Source organism: Tupaia chinensis, unplaced genomic scaffold (genome assembly GCF_000334495.1).
Source record: "Tupaia chinensis unplaced genomic scaffold, TupChi_1.0 Scaffold000453_1, whole genome shotgun sequence".
Taxonomy (NCBI): Eukaryota; Metazoa; Chordata; class Mammalia; order Scandentia; family Tupaiidae; genus Tupaia; species Tupaia belangeri.
In genome coordinates, this window is record NW_006159960.1 from 317,605 (window position 1) to 340,459 (window position 22,855).

The 22,855-nt window shown below is 38.1% G+C and overlaps 1 protein-coding gene across 1 annotated transcript in view; it reads left to right on the forward strand.

The window, feature by feature from the left end:
- The window catches only part of CRB1 (crumbs cell polarity complex component 1), a 207,944-nt gene that overhangs the window by 60,240 nt on the left and 124,849 nt on the right, over positions 1-22,855 (forward strand). The window contains exons 3-5 of the mRNA XM_006155425.2: positions 3,930-4,125; positions 6,996-7,135; positions 12,773-12,955. Coding sequence (XP_006155487.1) covers positions 3,930-4,125; positions 6,996-7,135; positions 12,773-12,955 — 519 coding nt within the window. The remainder of the gene's footprint in view (positions 1-3,929; positions 4,126-6,995; positions 7,136-12,772; positions 12,956-22,855) is intronic.

Sequence of the window (22,855 nt, forward strand, 5' to 3'; positions counted from 1 at the left end):
ACACACACACACACACACACACACACACACTCAGCATGCGTTTCGAGCTGCTGCGTCCAGGACTTGAACACCAGTTGACTACATGGGAGTCCAGCAATGTAACCATTCTACCACCTGCCGGCCCTAATGTAGTGGAGTTTAATTGAACGAAAGTAAACCTGATTCTTTTTGGGGGGGGAGAGGTTTTTGCTATAGGGCGCATGCGCTGGCCAGACAGAGAGAGAGAGAGAGAGAGAGAGAGAGAGAGAGAGAGAGACAGAGACAGAGCGACACAAAGCAAGAAAGCAATCCCTTCTCCTCCGTTTTCCTCTCAGGATCTTGGGCATGCACACACACGCGCCCAGCATGAGTTTTAAGCCACCAGGTTCGGGATGCGAATCGCGGTTGACTACATGGGAGTCCAGCAACATAGCCATTATGCTAACTGTTGGCCCCAAGTAAACATGATTCTAACCGGGCAGCTTCTCCGGTGGCTTCCAGGCAATTCTAGGAAGCCTCACGCAGGGTTTCCAAGTTTCAGAAGAGGAAAGTGACGGTGTGGAAAGGAAATGTACATAGAAAAAGGAAAGTGAAGGAATGGGAGAGACAATTTGGATTGGCTACATCTTAAGTGTGTCTGCATTAGCACCATTTAAAAGGCAGGATGCCTGTGGTTGGACCGAAGCTTAGCTGCCGTGATTGGTTGTAACCTGGCAACCAACCAAAAAGGCAGCCTTCCAAATGAGGTTGCAGTTTGTTTATGGGAACCAAAGCAGGAGCAGGAGGCTTTTCTGATATATAATACATTCACAGGAGCGGCGGAGGGAACTGGAGAGGGCGGAAGGAGCCTTTGAAGAAGCGGGAGGCGAAAATGGAGAGCCTAGAAAACTGAGATGAGAGGAAATGGCTCCTTACTTTACATTGTGTCCTATATAAGGAGAAAATGAGCACATTTAGATTATTTATTAGAAATGCTGCTGCTTTACCAAAGCCAGTGAACTTGAGAAGCTCCCCTCCTTTTACCCTTTGAGTTACGGCATATAATCCCACTTCTTGTTTGAAAGTTACAATTTAAAAAGTATTCGCTTATGAGAAAACGTCTGAACTTCTTTTCACAGTTTGTACACTGGGGGGAGTTCAGAGCATAGCGGCCAGGTAACCATCTCACATGGTAGGCCTCCGGCAGGTACCGAGATGTCACTGTGGGTTGTAATGCCCTCTTAGTTAGACTGAGTCACCCAAGTTAATGAGGTCAGGAAAATTGGTCCTTCCTGTCCATTCTCCTTTTGGGGTAGCATCCTCCTATCCTGTTTTTGTTCTTGTTTTCCACAACCTTTTTATTGTCTTTGCTTCATACAGAATTATAAATCAGTTCCAACAGACTTTTGATGCTGGATGCATTTTTGCGAAAGAAACAACAATGAAGACTTTTCCATTTCTTAAAAAGTCAGCCACAGGGGCCAACTGGTGGTGTGGTGGTTAAGGTGACTGGGTCCCACATGACTGCGTGGTTTGAGTCTTGCACCCAGTGACTTGAGAAACATGCCAGGCGCTTGTGCGTGTGTGCCCAAAATTCCTAAAGGAGGGAAAGATAAAAAGGGACTGTGGCGTGCCTATTCCCCACAGGGGATGCTTTCTCACTTTTCCTCTCTTTCTCTCTCTGTCTGGTGAGTATATACACCCTCTGGCAAAGTAAGACAAAAAATTAGCCCCGTAAGTACTACCCATTGTACCTGTATTCAATTTCTCTTGTTACCTCATGTTGTTGTGACATGATATCATACTTAGTAACATTAGTCATGGGGCTGGCAGGTGGTTAAGGTACTAGACTCCCACATGGTCAACTGTGGTTTGAGTCCTGGATCTGGTGGCTTGCTTTCTCACTATCTCTAGTCAAAATGAAGGACAAGGAGAAGGAGAAGAAATAAAATTAAATAAGTAAATAACATTAGTCATGAAATGAATGTTTTCAGATAGAACAGATCACACAGTTCAAGTACTATTTTTGAGGCTCAGTCACTTCTATATATTTAATGGCCGTATACACGTGACTGTAAACAGCCAAGTGAAAAATAAAAACTGGAGTCGGTTATCCAGATGTTTTATCTCTGAAGCCAAGTATCTGGAAATACAAAAACATCTGGATGACTGACTGGACTTATCACTTGTCATCTCTCTGGCTGTTGTAACAGAATGCAGACACAGACCAAACCACTTCTGTCGATATCTGCAGAAGTGATAAATTGCAACAAGAATCTTGTCGGTAAGCATATTAAATGTGACCCAGATAAGCTACCCTGAAGGCAATACAGGTTGAGTACCCCTCGTCCAAAATAGATGGGACTGGAAGTAATTTAGGTTTCAAAATTCTTTTCATTTCAGAATATCTGCATACAAACAACAAGATGTATTGATGATGGGACCTAAATCCAAGCATAAAATTATTCATTTATATTTCGTATGTCATTTTAATACATAACTCACTCTGTGGGGTGATAGGCACAGAAATAAAGGTAGTAAGGCTGTTCCTCTTTCTCTGTACGTTAATACCCACATGCTAATTTGACTTCTGAATAGCAAATACTATTTTCAGAGATTCAACTCGGTAGCTATTTCAATAAGACTATAACTTTTGAAAATCGTAAACTTATTTGTCTTAGTTAAAAATCTTCATCTCTGGGGGCCAACAGGTGGCATGGTGGTTAAAGGTGCTGGACTCCCACACGGTTCAAGTACCAGACCGGGCGGCTTTCTCTCTCTCTTTCTCTCTCTCACTCTGTTTCTGTCCCTCTCTGGTCAAATTAAAACAAATAAATAAATAAAGTTAAATAGAATAATTATTTTTAAAAACTCTCCATCTATGATTTTTAAGGGAATAAGTAGATTCTTTTTTCCATGTGATATTTACCTTAAAATGAAGTAGCTTCTGAAGATGGCACTAATTACATTAGGCTTAAGTCACACACTGATTTTATACTTAAAAGTAGTATTTTACAACACTAAGAAAAGTGGAAGCTTAAATGTTCCCACACAAAAGGACCACTTCAGTAACTAGCACATTTGTACTAGATTTTTTATGGAATGAATAAGTGTTTTTTTTTTTTCTTTCTCCAGCAAATATGCAGTATGTAACAGGTAGTGTTACAAATATTTTAGAATATTTCATTATAATGCTAACCCTATGAGGTAGTTACACTTTTTGTTTTCCTATTTTTCGGGTGAGGAAGCTGAAATGTGGAGAGATTAAGATACTGCCCAGGTCCCAGAGCGGCTGTGTCAAGATCCAACCAAGCTGTTTGGCTTTGGAGTCTAAGTTCGTTTGTTTGTTTGTTTTTTAAATTTGCCAGTGGGCTCATGTACTTGCCAGAGAAAGGAAGTGAAAAGACATACCCCATGGGAATGACTTCTCCTCCATCTCCCTCTCCTTTCAGGATTTCAGGCACACAAGTATACGTGTCCAGCATGTTTTTCAAACTCCTGGGTGCAGGACTCAAACCCCACAGTCTGCCATGTGCAATCCAGCCACTTGAACCCCCCCCCCACACACACACCATGGACTGGGCTGGATTCAAATCTTTTGCTCATTATTCTATATGCTGCCACATTTAACAATGTGTTTAAAAATAACATGGCAACAGTGACCAGCCCCTGTTAGACTTCCAACAAGAGTGCAGTTAACAATCGTTTTGTTCTGAAATGCCATATTGGTGTGCACAGTCTGAAAAGCCACAAGCTGTTGTATGCAATACTTGTTTGTAAGTAGCAGCTGCTCTGCTTTGTGCAACTTCTCATGAGCACAGAAGTTTATACCAATTACAATTAAGGAGGAAAATTATTTTGGGTAACATAGCATTTGATGAATGCTTTGGTAAACAGAACATTGCCAGTTAGCTAAAATCTTAACACTTGGCTAAAACTTTTCTCTTTTTTCCCCCTGACATTTTTAAAAGGTATAAACTGTGAAGCGGAAGTTGATGAATGTTGGTCCCAGCCCTGTCTAAACGGTGCCACCTGTCAGGACACTCTGGGGGCTTATTTTTGCGACTGTGCCCCTGGCTTCCTGGGGGATCACTGTGAACATGACATCGATGAGTGTGCCAGCCAGCCGTGCCTCCATGGAGGGCTGTGTGTGGATGGCGAGAGCAGGTACATTTTCTCCTGCAGTGGGGCATTGGCTGAGAGAGAACTCACTGACCAAGAATTACTATACTGCACGAGTGAATGTGGAGATACTACATTCTCAGCTTAAAATTGTCAGAGTGCCGTATGCTTTACATGATGAAAAGTTGTAACATTCAGATTTTATTAAACATGTCTTTCAAGGTTATTTATCCCAGGAGTGAGGGTTTTCCAAGTCATTCTCATAATAGTCTAGAATTCTTAGTATTATAGAAAAGTACTAACTTTGCAATTCTATGAAGTAAACCTGTTGTCAAAAAGAAAAGTGCAAAAACAAAGCCAGATATTATTCTCTATGTGTGTATATGGTTCTAGCTATATGATGAAAAGCTTCTAAATCATTTGGCAGAAATAAACTCTAAACACTACATAAACACTGTTGAAAAGGGCAGTGATATTAAATGACTTCAGGTTGAATTTCCATGTGTTGGGGGAATCGGATGAATACTTTTAGGAAAGCCTAATGGTGAGAAGGAGCCATGTGCTTTTGCTCTGAATCAGATTCTATTATTGGCATTTAGGCATAATGGACAACAATAAATTATACCTTATGATAATGAAGCTAACGACTATGTGTTACGCTCGCTGAGTTCATATACAATATTTTGAAAAGAAGTTCTTAGTCCTGATTTAAACCATGAATACTGAGTCATCAAACACCCAACCGTGTTTAACAGCATTGGTACTTAAAATGATTTTCTTGGGTCCTTCACCCACTGAATGGAGACAAGATCATTAGTGTTCCCATATCATAATAAGGACTCTAATGCCCAGGGAAGCCCAAAGACTCCTACAAGTTCACACAGTGCAGTCTGTGTTTACAGAGAACTGGAGCCCAGTCTTCCTTTCTTTGGAAAATGTAGACTTCATTTATCCAAAATCTAACTTTAAAGTGAATCAGAGTAGGAGAGCAAGAAAAGCACATATGCTTTATCCAGAGAGATGGCAGGATTTTAAATTGTACAATGCCGTGGTACATTTCTTTTGTAAAATATAAAGCCTAACGTCTAATCATGTGCCATGTCCTGCGACATTGAGTTTGTACCCAAGCAATGCTTCCGTGACTGGAATCTACGTCCCAGGAGACAGGTAACTCACCAATTCAGAAACAAACCAGATTGGAAATTTCTGTGAAGGACCCCAAGGCAAAGGAGTTCTCCCATGTAGGCCTTACCGTCTTCAGAAAGCATCAGGACAGGAATTACCCAAAGCTTTTCACTCTCGTAGAACTGCAAACTAAACAAGGCTGAAACCGTGCCATCTTTTATTTCTCCCCTTGAATGTGCCATGTATAATTCCTCTATTTTACCACGTTTCCTTATAACCTAAATTCTGAGAAGATAGTCACACGGTTGACCAATATGATCTGACTTTATTTTCCCACAATAAAATAACATATTTGCTAGGTACATGGGAAAGTCAAAACCTGTATTCCAAACAAAGGCTGTTGACAAAGCAATTATGCAAATGTAGTTTCTGAGTCTGTGAATCATGGTCCACGAGCCAGTCCAGCGCCCTGAGTACAGGGTTCTCACCTCTCCTGTCTTATCTACAGCAGATTTTCAGTAAGAATTTTTAATGAGACAGAGTAGTGAATAAATTCCTAGCTAGACATTATATATAGATATGGATATATAGATATACATACATCTATATCTATATCATCTATACCTATATCTATGTAATGTCACTTATAACATTTGCTATTCAGATTCCTTAGCAAAGTGCTAATATTTGTGTTTAATGGTAATACACACACAGCCATGGTGAATAGCCATGATGAATTAATAACTGTTTCATAAATTTATTAGTATCCTTTCCCCCAAATCCTTATTTTATCTATGCTGAATATGCAGGTCTATTTTTCCTAATACTAAATCTTTGAGGAGATCCCACCTACATTGCAATCTTTCTCTTAATAAAATCAACAACTTCTCTCATCAGATTTGTATTTGGAACTATTAGATAATCCCACTCAATAAATGATTAGAGATAGTAAGAATAAAACATTCCTATTACTTAAAAATATAAGAGGAGCCTGCAGGTGGTGTGGTATGCTCCCACATGGCCAGCCACGGTTTGAGTCTTGAACCTGGTGGCTTAAAAATCAATCACTCTGGGTGCATGTATGTGCATGCCCAAGATCCCAGGAGGAGAATGGAGGAGAAGACATTGCGGCATGACCATCCCCCAGGGAGGTGATTTCTCTTTCCCTATCTCTGTCTCTCTCTGGTGAGTGAACATACCCTATCACAAAAACCTAAAAAGAAAGAAAGAAAGAAAGAAAGAAACAGACAAGCAGGCATTGTAAGTTAGTTCAGTTAATGAGGGCTTTCCTGGGCTTTTTATAATGTATTTTTTTTTCAAAGGGACATTATTAATAGGCTTTCTCCATAAAATAGTATTGCAGAGGTATAAATCACTCTACTGCTATCAGAAATATTAGTAATATTACTTAGTACTACTTAGAAGCGATTTATTCAGCACCTGCAAATATTCAAGATATTATATCTGCTTGGCATATGCCTATTTAATTATCACAAGCCTGTGACACTGGTATAGTTTTCTTCCATTTATGAAAGAAAAGAATGAAGTAAGTGCATAATTACCATTTTCAAAAACTTCATATGGAGCTGTAAAATTAATTTTTTAAAAAGATGATGAGACATTAATATGAAAATACATGAATGCTCAGACCCCTAGAGATAGTTCCCAAGGTTCTGAGGTAGGTATGGGACTGTGCCAAGGGTCTTAGGTTGGTGGTTAAAGAGACAGGATAAGGGTATGTCATCTCTCTATGACCAAGAGTTAACATGAAAATTCTATCTACTCTCCAGATATAGCTGTGACTGCATGGGTAGTGGATTCACAGGGACTCACTGTGAGACCTTGATGCCTCTTTGTTGGTCAAAGCCTTGTTACAATAATGCTACATGTGAGGACAGTGTTGACAATTACACTTGTCACTGCTGGCCTGGTAAGTGACAAAATATCTTCCACTTTTTTTTTTTTTTTTTTTTTTACTAGAATAGAAACAAATTTCTTATAGTAAAGATTCTTGTTAAATGTTTGAAACCACCTTTCTTCTAGCTTTGATTTAACTTAGTTGTTCTTCGATGCTCATGCATTCTTACTGCTATACTACACATTGACTTAAGTAGAGTGCCCGGGGGTCAGAGTCCTCTAGGAGAAATAAATGGGGGGAAAACAGCTAAGGGAGGGATGAAATCCATAATGGTTTCTTTTCTTTTCTTTTTTCTTTTTGTGAGAGGTTTTTGCCATAGGGTGCACATGCTTGCCAGACAGACAGAGAGAGACAGAGACAGAAAGCGAGAAATCACCCCCGAGGGGGGGGCGGGGATGGCTACGCCGCAATCCCTTCTCCTCCATTTTCCTCTCGGGATCTTGGGCACGCACACATACGCGCCCGGCATGAGTTTTAAGCCACCGGGTCTGGGACGTGAACCACAGTCAATTACATGGGAGTCCAGCGACATAGCCATTACACTAACTGCTGGTCCCAAATCCATAATGGTTTTTATAAAAACAAATTCACCAAGAGATGCTTTTGTTTCCCTCTAAGATGTTCACTTAGACACCAGGAATGTAGAGAAATCTGTGAAACAAGGTTAAACTCCTAGGAAATTGTCTTCTATAGTTTATGGAGTTGGCCAACAGGATGATAGTGCCCCTAGAAACTATACAGTGACTCCAGAAATACAAGTGTTCTTCTAGGTATTTGCAATGTAAATGAGAGTATAAGTTAAAGATCTATAAACCATAACTAGAATTTACACATAAAGGGTTTAAGCTTGAGTGTAGAGGTGATACAAGAACCTAGAAAATAGTATATAATGCTTGAATTACATTACAGGCCATGTGAAAATACTGATGTTAATTCAAGCAAATAATCTGCTTGACATTTTTCTTTTCTCATCAGACTTTCATTGATAGAAATGAATGTAACCAGAATTTCATTGACAGAAATGTAAAAGTACAGTGTTTTTTTTTTTCCTTGATCCACTTGGGGGAAAATGATAAACTTACAACAAGGTCTAGTTGTCTAAGCCCACCAATCACCTACTTTTCTTTCTGTATTCATGTTTTTCTCTGAGAAAGGATAATTTTGTGGTTGAAAAGGACACGTGGAGACTAGGAGTATAATTCCATAATTCATCATGGAAAGTATAATTCCTTGGGATTTATTGGCAAGTCTGGTTTCTAAATTTTCAAGTGAATGGGACTTTAGAAGTATACCCAATCATAAGTGGCTGTAGGCTGAAAGATATTCCAGTAACTAAGAAACATCTAACATCTTTGGTTAAATATACTTGTGGGTAAAAAAACCCCTGAAACTATAAAAGAAAATTTGGTATTCCTCTGTAGCTTGGATATATGTTATGTCTTCCCATTCCCGGGCAATAAATAAGGAATATTACTAATCTTTGATAACTAACTCTCCTTAAATTCTGAAATTTTTACAAAATATGTTGTCTCACATTTTTTACATCAACCAACATTCATAAAGGGTCTCTGTCTGATGGTCAATTTCTGTTCTATAGGTGGTTTGTAATAGAGTAAGGCAGTTAAAGAGATCTTCCTAAAAAAGAAAGCAAACAATATATATTCAATTCATTCGTGGATTTAAAAACTAAGGCCACATGAATTTTAGTGCTAACTATAGATATAATGTATCTAGACATCGAAAGGCATGGTCTTTTCTTTCAAGGAGCTTAAGTTCTAGTAGAGAGATGTACAAAATGTATATGGTATAATTTTGGATATGATAAAAGGTTATATAAATCCTATGAAAAGGAATAAAAGTTATATAAATCCTATAAAAACGAATAGTGGAGAAGTACAGGGATAGTTTGATAAAATAGGTATCATCTTAGAAGGCTTATAAAGATGACTAGCATACACCAGAAACGTACTTACTGGCTGTGTGACTTGGATACATTCCTTTACTGCTTTGAGACTGAACTGAATTTTCATGTTTTCCTCATTTATAACATTTACCTGACAGAGTTATCTTGGAGATAAATCCAGTAATGTATATAAAGCTTCCAGATCAGTCTGGACAACAGTAAACACTCAATAATGTTAAACACATACCAGTATTAGGATGTTGCTCATTCTAGGCCTTATGGCTAGCACATAGCTATCTAACATTTATTTAAGAAAAAAAAGAGAGAAAGAAAAAGAAGGGAAAAAACAAAGGTGGCAGGCACACTAGAAAAGTGTAGCAATTGTGAAACTTTGAGTGGTTGTTTAAAAATGCTGGTCTTCGTAGGGCTGGTGGTGGAGGGATGGAGCCTGAGAGCGAAATGAAGGCCAATCTCGCTCTGCAAATGATGGGCCACAGGCGTGGCATAATCTGACCTCTTGATGTAAAAAGAACTCTCTGGCTTAGTGGAAAATGACCTAAGGAAATAAAATTTAAGGCAGGGAATCTAGTGAAGCTTCTACAATAATGTAGCCAATATTTGAGCCTGTTTCCCAGAACTAAGACAACAGTGGGAGGGGAGAACAGAGGAGATGGGCATTCACAAGTCATGTAGGAGGTGGAAATGTTGTGGGAATTTAAAAAGGGGTGTATATTATCTACCTTGGGGTTTCTGTCTTGGATCACTGAATGAATGGTGAGTTTGCCTAGACAGAAAATTTAGAATATTTCTGGACCCTACCCTGTTATAAACAAAGAGAAGATTCAACACTGCATATGACTCAGTCTCCAAGGAATGGAGACCACTCCTTCAGTTCATGAGCACTGCCCCAGAATGCAATGGCAAGGATCCACTGCCATAATTGTGCAGAGTCCTCATTTCAAAGTAATTACTTACAAGAAGCATCAGTCACCTCAAATGCTTTTCTTACATTTTCCTGATGCCCAGATGAGATCGGATTTGTGAAAAACAAACATAAAATCCCTGGGGACTTGATTTGGTATCATATTGTTTCTTTGTACAGAGTTTTATAGAAAAACTTGTTAAAACTATTGAATATAGCCTTACTGAGGGAGCCTATTTATATATGTGGTTAAAGAGAACAGCAAGTAAAATCCCCACAGGGCCTCAGTGGTGGGGACAGGACTGGCAAGACCATAAATCAGAACCTTCCTAATGTTCATGATTGGAACGAGATAATGCATGTGCCAGAAAAGCAGAAACGAATTTATGATGGTTCTAAATTACTTTCTATCCTGGCCCATGTCTGAGTCTTGGATCTTAGAATAAGAAAATTGAAAATAGTCCAAGCCTGTTTCAGTAAGTTCACTGTAGCACCAAAAAAAGAAAAAAAATCAGTTTATAAAAAGTTATTATGAAAACTATTTCACAATTATTTATACAACTCTAAGTATGAAACAAAAGTATTTTAAAAATAGACATTCAAGTTTGAGATTCTGAGAGTATATTTAGGGAGGTCACTATAAAAGATTGTGGCATCTCAATCTGACATATTTTTTCAGTTTCTTTTTTCCACTCTAAATATCTTCTTCAGATGGTTCAGAAAGGCCCCAAAGGTCATCCATTACAAATATATTATATGGTTGAGCAACAGAATTTATGGTGTGGTCACTATTTGACAAAGACCCCATTCAGGTCTTTATTAAAATTATAAAATTACACTATATTCTCATTCTTAGCTTACATACAGTCAGTTCTCTGGTTTATGTGCTAACATAGGATTATAATGTGAATTGTTATTTTCAACCATTATTAATACCATTTGAGTCTCATTCAGTCATTGATCATAAGTCTATTACTTACATATGGCGTAGGATTGGAGTGGTGGGTAGAATACACACAATCTTTTTGAGGAGCTTACACTCCACTGAGGGAGGCAAGTAGACACACAAACACATGCTTAAAAATATTTTTATGTGCAATGGAAGAAAAATTAGTTGGCATGAGACAGAACAAGGGAATCTTACTTAGATCTGTCCATGAAGGAAAGTTATTCTGAGACAGTAATACAACATAAAGTGTGAAAACTGAGTATGAGTTAACCATGCAAATGTTCGGAGAGTTTTCTAGAAGAGAAAACAACACCAGGGAGGGCATAGGACTAGGAAATATTCTAGGGAAATATGAGAGCGTGAGGTGAAGTGGGGATGTTTTGATGGAAAAGGGTCAGATAATCCAGGGTGTTTTCAAGTGATTGTAAGAATTTTGAATTTTATTCTAGGTAAAAAGAGAAGTTGCTGAAAGCTTTTAAAGTAAAGAAATACTATAATTCTACTTACAAATTCTGTAATTTCAGATAGTAAATTATTTTTTATAAATACATTTCTCAGCAGGCCTTATTTTATTATTATTATTATTATTATTATTATTTGACCATAAGTCACATGCACTTGCTGGAGAGAGACAGAGACAGAAAAAGTGATAGAGACAGAGAGAAGAAAAGTGACAAATCATCCCCCGGGGGGTGATCACACTGCAGTCCCTTCTCCTCCATTCTCCTCTAAGGATTTTGCACGCGCACACACACATTCCTGGTGTGAGTTTTAAACTGCCAGGTCTAGGACTCGAATCTCAGTCAACTACATGGGAGTCCAGCAACATAACCATTATGCCATCTGCTGGTCCCAAAGCCATACTTTTTAATAGGTGCACGTGCCTAGAATAGCAAAGAAACAGTTTGAGTGGAGAAATTTCTTTTATATTTAATATTTTACTTTAAAATACAGTGATAAATCACTTACATCTTACTATTAGTATTCTAGGTCCTAATAAAAAGGTTTGGCCAAGTCCATGCAAATATAAAATAATTTATTGTTCTGTTTCATGGAGTGTTAAGAAACAATCATTGGGACCAGCAGTTAGCGTAATGGCTATGTTGCTGGACTCCCACGTAGTCGACTGCGGTTCGCGTCCCGGACCCGGCGGCTTAAACTCACTCCAGGCATGTGTGCATGCGTGCCCAAGATCCTGAGAGGAGAATGGAGGAGAAGGGATTGCGGCATGGCCATCCCCCTGAGGGGGTGATTTCTCGCTTTCTGTCTCTCTGTCTGTCTGTCTGGTGAGCTGGTGAGCGCATGCACCCTATAGCAAAAAAACCTCTCAAAAAAAAAAAAAAAAAACAAAAAAACAATCATTTACTTTGAGTTTTGAGAAAAGAATTTAGGGTCAGCTGGATAGAAAATTCAGGATATTTTGGTACCCTATTTTCTATTACATTGATATTCAACACTACAACTTAGATCTAAGATATTATTGACTTTTTGGCTATTCCCTTGAAAATAATCCCATTTTTTTTTCTTCTTAAAAATTCTAACAATTGGAATATTTGAAAAATTGTAGCTTTTTATTGAAAGGTTCAGATTAAGTTAAGGTTCTCCCTACACCTCCTTTTATTCCAAGCATCATTCACCACAATTTTCTTAAAAAAAAAAAAAAAGATAAAAATTATGTAAGAGGTTCTATTGCTGCAGCTATTTATTTCCAAGTGTGCTTCCTCTTACTAAATTGAAATTCCCCTTCCTGGCTCCGTGAGGGCGGGACACTTCAACTTGCCCACTGTAGCTTGTCCAGTGGTGAGACTCCTTTCAGGCACATGCGCTAGGATTTAAAGCTTAGACTCAGCAGCTCCTTGAACTTGCATCCTGCAGGATACACAGGTGTCCAGTGTGAGACTGACATCAACGAATGCAGTAGTGACCCCTGCCAGTCTGATGGGGACTGTGTGGAGCTGTCCTCAGAGAAGCAGTATGGACACACTCCGGGGCTGCCTTCCTCGTTCAGCTACCTTGAAGCCTCAGGTTATGTCTGTATCTGCCAGCCTGGATTCACAGGTGAGACCGAGGAGACGGGAAGGGGCTTGACTTTCTGGTAGACCATGGATTTACCCAAATGGTGCATTAGTATATGATCTGTGTTATTAAATCCTCTTGCTAGAGTGCAAAGGGTCCTCCTCGTGGGCATGAACATGAGCTTGTTTCACATATCATAGGTCGTCCCATGAGGAAAGTGGTAACAATAGAGATAGAAAAGGTAAATAAAAGGGGAAACGTTTTTATACGGCACACTGGGAATTGAAGTACATCTTAAGTTCTGTGCCTTAGACACAGAAAATGTCAGATATTTTGTCATTAAAACTGAGAATGATGTTAAATTTTATGTTCTAATTTAACAAAAAGTTATGGTACTTGTTTAAATTTACACAGGGAACGATGATCTAGCTTCAAGTAAAATCTTCCTTAACTACTCCATAGCTAAAGTCGTTCCATACATCGGATATAAATTATTATTTGTTTACCGCATTCTTACTCTAAAATCTAAGGTAATTCACATGCATGTCTTCCAGTGCACAGTTGTATTTGTGAGCGCTTCATATTCTGAAAATTTTTAGAATTTGTAACTGAGTAGCAATCTTCCCCTGAGAAAGCTAATTACAATCTAGACTTCGATATTATTTTTTTCTGAATAGATAAAGTGATAATTCAAGAAAATCTTTCTGTTATTATTGGGGATTTCTGAGAAAAGTGAGAAATAAGAACAAAAGGGCAAAGAAGGTTTGTTTACACGTAGGATTCCTTTTCTTTCAATGTTTCAGTTTTCAAGTTTAAAGATCTTTGCGCTAGCTCCAATATGAAGTGGTTAAATGCAGCCCAGAGGAGGCTGGATCCTATGTGGCCAACCAGGGTTTGAGTCTGGCCACAGAAGCTTGAAAACACACAAGTGCCTAAGATCCTGACAGAATGCAGAAACTGGAGAAAAAGCATTGCCCCATGACCACACCCCATTAGAAGGTTTTTTTCTCTTTCACTCTCTCTTTCACGCATGCTTACATACCCTCTGGCATTAAGAAACAAAGAAAAAAGATGTTTGATCTGTGGCACTGTTTGCAGTAAGGTTGTTGTGAAAGATGTTTATTTCCTTATTCAGCGTGCTCTGTGAGAACATATAGAAGAAAAGCCCCTCTGGTGTCAGTATCAAGATAAGTAGTATATTCTCTGAGCAACTTCTAGCTTGCTTGCTTTTTACCTTAACTTTAGACAGACACGCGAATAAATCGTGATAAATGGTAACAAGCATGAGATAAATCTTGTAATACATTGTATTTCTCAATCATGTAGGCTGCTAGAAATAAATGTAGGGTCTGTAAAAATATAAGTCCTCTGGAATATATTTATGTATTTACCTCACTCCTGGGAATATTTAAATTTCCTGTTTCTGTTTCTTCCTGTTGCCTCTTTTATTTCTTATTTCTTCCTAAATTATTTGATTTTGGTCTAGTTTATGCATTTTTGTCAGCTACTTTAAATCCTTCTTGGAACAAGGTAGGGGTTATAAATTGTTTTTAAAATATTGAGTATAGAGGTCAAGGAAAGGGTTTTTATCAAAGTCAGAAGTTGTTGCTAATATTGCTTCATGGAATGAAAAAAACATGGGTGACCAATGAACCTGCAGATCCAAACAAGAGAGGCAGTAGAATGTTCTGGAAAAGCATGTTGGACTTCATTTCTGAAGAGCTGCCAAGAATGACTATACGAGTTAAAATGTCTTGCCTGCCCCAAATCTCTGTGGCTTAATGAAGTAGTTTGTTTTTCAGTCATGTGAATTCCAACAATGGATTCCCATCACTAATTGTCCTCTAAATGGTAATTCAGGGTCAGAGGCTCCGCTCCTCCTCCTCCTTTCCCCTTCAAAATGAGACTTTCAGATCTACTGTGATCATCTACATCAAGCCACTGGAGAAGGAAAGAAAAATGGAGCATGACACCTGTAGGTTTTATGGGCCAAGCTCTACAAGTAAAAAATATCTCTTCTATACACTCTCCATTGGTCAAAATTTAGACATACAAGGACATTAAACTGTAGCAAAGACTAAAAATTCTGACCCTACTGCATAGCTAAAAGAGAAAATAGGTTTTGTGAATTCCAGCTAGTACAGCAATTCTATCTGATTTGGTTTACTAGCTGGAATTGCAGAATGGAGATTCAAACCTAGATCCTCTGATTCTAAGTTTCTCTTCCTGCCTACCATGTCACATATTTTTTATACCTTGATGAATATGGTTTTGTTTCTTTAATTTTTTTTTAATTAAACTTTTAAAATGCCAGTACTAGATTCTCATGGAATTAAAAGAATGATTATGTGGAAGACCACATCTATTTTACCCAGTTTTGTCAATGGTAACATGTGTCAAAACTCTAGTACAAGATCACATTGGGATACAGACATGGATAGTGCCTACAGACGAACACTGTCCACTCAAGGATCTCACCTTTCTCCTTTCCTAGCTCCTCATAATCTCTTCTTTATTTCTATAATTTTGTCAATTCAGGACTGCTATATAAGTGAGATTCTACATTTTTTTAAACTTTTGGAATACATTTTTTCACTTGGCGTAATTCATTGAAGATTGACTCACCTTATATACATCTCTATTTCTTTTTATCACTGATATGTATGTATGACAGTTTTAACTATTCACCTACTGAAGGTAAAATGGATGATTTTTAGGCTTTGACTAATACGATTAAAGCCACATGAACCTTTTTAGACAGGCTTTTGAGTGAAGTATTCAGCTCTCTGGAAATTTCACCCAGGAGTGAAATTGCTGGGTCTTATGGTAGTTGCATGCTGCATATTTAGTTTTCTAAGGAACCACTTAACTGGTTTCCAGAATGGCTGTGTCATTTTACATTCTCACCAGCAACTCTGAGTGACCCAATTTCTTTGTGTCCTCACCAGCATTTGGTGGTGTCACTAATATTTTTTTTAAGTTTTAGCCATTTTGATAGGTAGGAAGTGATATTTCATTATGGTTTTAATTTGCATTTTTCTAAAGGCTAGTGATGATGGACATCTTTCTGTGCGCTTATTTGACATTAGTTTTTCTTAGTAAAATCTCTCTCCATGTCTTTTGCTTATTTTCTAATTTTAATTTTTTCTTTCTTTTTTAACTGTTTGAGGACATTTCTTTCTCTTTTTTTTAGATAGAGTTTTGCTATAGGGTGTGTGTGCTTGCCAGAGAGACAGAAAGTGAGAGATCACCCCCGGGGAGGGGAGGGGATGGCCACACTACAATCCCTTTTCCTTCATTCTCCTCTCAGGATTTTGGGAACGCATGCCCACAAACCCAGCCTGAGTTTTAAGTTGTAGGAGTCGAGGCCAGGACTCGAACTGCAGTCGCCTACATGGGAGTCCAACAATGTAACCATTTCACCAGCTGCTGGTCCCTGTTCGAAGAATTTTCTACATACAGGCCTTGAGTATTTTTAAAGTTTATACTTAAATACTTCATTTTCTTTGGAGGGCTTGTAAATAGCCCTGTGTTTCTGGTTTAGTTTCTACGTATTCATGTTATCATTGGGAAAGACAGTCTCACAACCCTTGCTCAGCCACATAAGAAGAAGTCTTGGGACTAAAACATTTCCCATCCAAGAGATAAAGAGGCCCCACAGTCTGAGCTGGGCTTGTGTGGGAATCACTTTTCCTGATTCATACTCAACGTGTGTTCCTTTGTTCTGCTGAAGTGTGTGCATCACATGGCACCCAGCCAACTCCTCCGCTGGATCTGTCCTCTGCGGGGAGGCACAAGGTCCTTTGTTTGCTACACGAGAGGGTCGTGTACAGCCAACTGTCCAGAATCTACTACCGAGAGGGTCCTGCCATGCAGGAAAGGCTAACGCCTACGACTGGAGATGCTCCTGCTCTGTCTCTTCTCTATGGAGTGAAGTGTTGCTCCATCCAGAATTTGTTTGTGTTTTCCTTTGCACCTCTGATACCAAAGTGCAGGGACCAGGTGTGTCTGAGCTTCCACTGCTGGTAACAGACAACAGGTGCCACTAGCTCAAAAACTGGTGTATGAAAATATGATTGATGTTTACGTGTTGATCTTGTATCCTGCAGCTTTATTTAGCTCATCTGTCGGATCTGAAAGTTTTCTTACAGGTTCTAGGGGACTGCCTTAAACAATTATGCCATCTGAAAATGGGCATAGCTGATATTTCTTCCTTTCCCATCCATCTGCCTTGTATTTTACTACATTGAATAAGCGCAGTGAGAGCTTACTTGCTTGCCTCATTCATGATCTTAGAGGGAAAGCAGTCTTTGATCATTAACTACAATAGCTGTAAGGATTTGGGCAGATCTATTTTCATTACGTTGAGGTAGTTCCCCTATGCTCCTAACATGCTAAATGTTTTGGTTTTTGTTGTTGTTTCTAATCATAAGTGGGTGTTGGATTTTGTCAAATACTTTTTCTGTATCCATGGATATAATCATATAATTTTCTTCTGTAGCCTGTTGATATGTGTAGATTGCTTTGGTACTTTTTGAATATTTTTTTATTAAATTTATTTATTTACATTCATTCACTGTACATCATTACAGTACACAAAATGAGATTTTCAATCCAGAGTACACTGTATATTGACTCACTCAAGCATATCATCATACATGTCAACAAATAATTTTCAATTTCTTGTTTCCTGTATGTTTTGCTTTTTTTTTTCCCCATCCTAGATTCCCTATCTCTTACCCTCTGCCATCTCCCACTCTCCTCCCACACTGTCTCTGGTATCTTTGTTTGCTTTCTATACTCCCCCCCCACACACACACACACATTTAATTGAGTCACTAAAGATCTTAATTAATCTAAATATTTTCATAGCAAGCACAGCTGATATATACATTTCCATGAACACAAAAGTCCAACTTTAGGCAGAATCCTCAGTGAGTAGAATGAACATCCTATAAAGTAGCACCTAGCTGGAGCTATATATCTTACTGCAGGTATAAAATAGGTATTTTTAATGCATTTTTTTAATTCAAAAAAGTTTTAGGTTTTATTTTCCCCCTGGAACTTTTTTTAACTTAATTTACATTCTGTCCCGAAGCAATGTCACAGCATACAAACCGTGATTTCCCATCTAGAATATACTACATAGTGGCTTGATTATGCATATTATTTTTTCCCAATTTATTTATTTGCATTCATTCACTGTACATCATTACAGCATACAAAATGAGATTTTCCATCCAGAGTACACTGTATAGTGACTCAATCAAGCACATCAACAAACATGTTATTATTAGCAAATGATCTTCCATTTCTTGTTTTCTGTATGTTTTGCTTTTTTCCCCCCATCCTTGGTTCCCTATCTCTTACCCTCTGCCACCTCCTGTTCTCCTCCCACACTGTCTCTGTTATCTCTAGGCATCATCACAGCACACAAAATGCGATCTCCCATCCAGTACACACTGCATAGTGACTCAATCATGCACATTACAAAAAATATAAATTTCCACTTCTAGTTGCTAGAATTAATTCCACCCCTCTTTCTGACCCTCTGTCCCTTCCCACCCTCCTCTCACACCACCTCTAGTGTCCAAAATTGTCCTCCATTCCCTTCCCACCCACATTGCATTGATCACACAATTTCCTACATAACCTGACTACTTTCAAAGGTGAGTTCCCTCGTTACTACTAAGAAAACCAGTTTTAACTTAAATCAAAGAACCGCCAAGGAACTTTGCTTAAAGCCCGGAAACAGGTTAGGATTCTGTTCAAATGGTAGGTGCATGAACCTATCAGTCTCATATACTTTTATCTTCTGTTCTGGTTCAATTTTCCTGATTAAATTCTGGGATATAGTATTCAACTCCAGACTTGTCCCTATGATTAAGTTAGCTACTTTCTCAGTTTTTGGACTCTTATTTCCATGTATCTGCGTTTAGTTTTCCTGATACAGCACATCCTTGAGAACTTCTTGGAGGTCTGGTCTGGTGCTGGTAAATTCTTTCAGGTTTTGTTTATCTGAGAATGTTCTTGTCTTTTCTTCCCACCTGAAAGATAATCTTGCCGGATACAGTATTCTTGGCTGAAACTGCTTCTCTCTTAACACTTGGAATATATTTTCCCATTCTCTCCTCGCTTTTATTGTTTCTGATGAGAGATCTGCTGTTAGCCTGATGGGATGTCCTTTGTAGGTAACTTGCTGTTTTTCTCTTGCTAATCTTAGTATCTTGTCTTTGTCTGCAGTTTTGGTCAACCTGGCTATAATGTGTCTTGGAGAAGATCTTCTTGGGTTGATTCTATTTGGGGTCCTTTGTATTTCCTGGGACTGGATCTTTGAATGCCTCTCTAGGTTTGGAAAGTTTTCTTGCAGGATTTCATGGAATAGATTATCAATGCCCTTATGGGTTTCCTCACCTTCTGGAATGCCAATTATCCGGATATTTGGACGTTTGATGGTATCCAGTACTTCTCGCATATTATTCTCAAATTTTTGTGCCATTTTCTCAGTCTTCATGGTGGATTTTTCTAGGCCAGCCATTTTCTCCTCTACATCTGAGATTCTATTTTCTGAATGATCTAGTCTGCTTTTAATACTTTCCAGGGAGATTTTTACTTCTTGTATTATAGACTTCATCTCTAGCAGTTCCGTTTGAGTCTTTTGTAAAGTGTGTGATTCCACTTTTATATCTTGCAGGAATTTCCTCATCTCTTGGAACTCGTCAACTTCTTTCTCCTTTCTCTTTAGCAGTTCATTATCTCTCTTCTCTTCCATCTCTGTTAGCTTAGACATTATGAATGATCTGAATTCCTTATCAGACATTTCCATGATTTTCACCGAACTGCTTGTGGATGAAGAGTTACTCTTTTCCCTAGGAGAAGAGGTGTTTTCTTGTTTTCGCATGTTTCTCATGATCCGGCGGTGATTTCTTGTCATCTGATGAATGTTGTGTTTCTTTCAAATTCTTGAGGTTCAGCCGCTAGCTCGTTTGTTGGAGGCTGAATTATTAGTAGAAAAGCTTCATTCCCTTAAAAATCTAGTTCACAGTAGCCATGTGGAACCTTGTCCTGAAGGCCCGTGGCTTCTTCTGCCGCTAGCTCGTTTGTTGGAGGCTGAATTATTAGTAGAAAAGCTTCATTCCCTTAAAAATCTAGTTCCAGTACTTTTTGAATATTGAACTACCCTTGCATTCTTCAAATAAATTTGACTTATCTTAGGGTATGTGCATGTGCATGTTGGTGTGTGTGTGTGTGTGTGTGTGTGTGTGTGTGTGTATAATTTTCTGTTTGCTAATGCTTTGTTGAGGACTTTTGCTTTTAAATACATGAAAGGTAATAAGTTAAAAGTTTCATTCTTTTTGTACTGTCTTCATCTGATTTTAGACTCACAATAATATTGACCTTATAAAATGAGCTGAGAAGTATTCCTTCAATTTTTATTGTCTGGAAGATAGTAAATGAAATGGTTAATCCTTCAAATATTCAGTAGACTTCTCCAGTAAAACTAACTGAACATGGAGATTTTATATCTGGATTTTTTGAGTTACAAATTTAGTTTCAGTATTGGTTCTAGGACTATTCAGATTACCTATACGAATTTTGATTGTAGATTTCAAGTGATTGGACTACTTTTTCCTAAAAATCCTGCGTTCTATTGTCATTAGGTTGAGGGTTCTATATATGTCAGTTAAATCATGTTGGGTGGACTCTTCCTATAGTCTACTGGTTGATGAAGCCAGATAACAGATGACTGACCCAAGTCTGATCTGAATCCTGATCCTGGAAGCTTGAAAAACCCACTGAGCACATGTATGTGCATGCCCCAAATCCCAACAGGATGGGTGCAAGGAGGACATGGGATTGGGGCATGACCATGCTCATGAGGGGTGCTTTCTTCCTCTCTGTCTCTCCCTGGTGAGTGCCTGTGCCCTATGCCAATTCAAAAAAAAAAGTATTACTTTACTATTCTCTTAATAGGTACAAGATCTGATGTGATTTTGCTTTTCATTCCTGATTTTGTTGATTTGTATCTTCTCTCTTTGTATCTTAGCCCATTTTTCACAGATTTATCAATTTCATTAATTCAACTTCTTTTTTTAAAGCAGCTTTTTGGTCCATTGTTTTCAGTTTAATCCATTTATGCTTTATTGTTTTCTTCTTTCTGCTCACATTGGGTTTATTTCTCTAGCTTTTTAAAGTAGGAAATTTTATTATTGATTTAAGGCCTTTGTTCTAATATAAACATCTACTAGTACAAATTAAATGCTCAATACTATACTGTTGGGGAAGAACAGGATGAGACAAATCTACTCTACCTTGCCTGGACCAGAAGTTCCTATGTCACATTTTTATAAAACGCCCAAGTGTTATAGTGGCATAAGAGAGTTATTTCTTTAACGACTTTCATTTCATTTTTCTCTTCATCTCCCCTGTATTACCAAGAAACTGAAAATATCATTTAATTTATTCAGTGAGATGAATATACTTATTGTTAGTTATTAATAAACAACTTATTGCTTCCCCTGCCATTTCTCTACTGAGGATGGTTGGATATTCCACTTTATCTTTACTTGTTATATATTCGTTTTTTTTCTTTGATAGAAAAGACACAGGTTACTTTTCATAAGCCATATATATTTGAAGTTCTGTTGCTAGATTAAAATAAAATTTTCATTGTGATGAAAAAATGAATTTGTGTATAATACATTAAATAACAGAGCTCCATTCAAAAAAAAATCATTAGCATTGTCAAATACAGGTACCAACTCATTTCTGTTTTTTAAATTATAATCAATTATGTTTATTGCTTTTTTACTATCTGTCATTACCTTTCTTAATGAAAATATTTGCATATGTATCGTAATTTTTAAAAATTTTTTTTGTAATGTAAAAGTGATACTGGGTCATTGGAGAAGTCGTGACACATTTTCGCATAGAAAAACATAGAAAAAAACATCAGGACTTTTCCAACAACGTGAGATAGTCCGGAATAGACAATTAATTGTGTCTCAGAAGATAATACATAGGAAGAAGGAAACAGAGGAAGCTCGAGACCATGGAAAATGAGAAATAGTAAAAACAGGAGCACAGAAAGCAGAGGAGCCTGGTAAGAACAACTAAGTCCCCCAAAGTAGGATGATCTTCTATCCAAGGTTTCTTCTGCCATTTCTAGCATGTAAAGCCAGTTAACAGGGCACAGAGAAACCAGAAGTCTTAGTCAATGAAACCACTGAGGGAAAACTACAGATCTGCTCAGGCATTTTAATGAGTAGACCTGAACTACGTCTCTGAATGTAGTGGGTTACTATTCTCTAATCGCCCCAAATTACTAAAAACTGCCTCTGGCAGAACATCCTCCCATCTTATCCAAACTATTTGTGCCACACCTGCAACACTCAAACACAAGTGAGAATGGAGCACACACACTTTGTTTAAAGGTTGATGCATTTACTTTAACTCACACATTTATATAATATTTTAAACATTTTGCCCTAGGGTGCATACATTTGCCAGAGAGAGAGAGGGAGGGGAAAAGTGAGAAATCATCCGCTGGAGGGATGGCCAAATGGCGATCCTTTCTCCTCCAATTTCCTCTCTGGGCACAAGTGAACACATGCCCGGCGTGATTTTCAAGCTGCCAGGTTGGGCCTATGAGAGTCCAGCACTTTAACCACCATGCCACCTACTGGCCCCAACATTTGTACAATTTCAATGGTAAGTTAAATAAATCAACATTTGGAGATGGCGTATAGTTGAATAACACTGTTCAGTCCATTCCAAAAATCAGTAAATTGTTTTCTATGACCACCCTCAACTGCTACCAAAAGAAAAGTTGGCTGCTAATTTCTTGTAGGGTTTTAGTTTCTAGTCCAGGACACTGAGCTTAGTTTTTAGAGATATAATGATGAAAATACAAACTCCTTCCCCAAAAGAAATGGAAAGAGT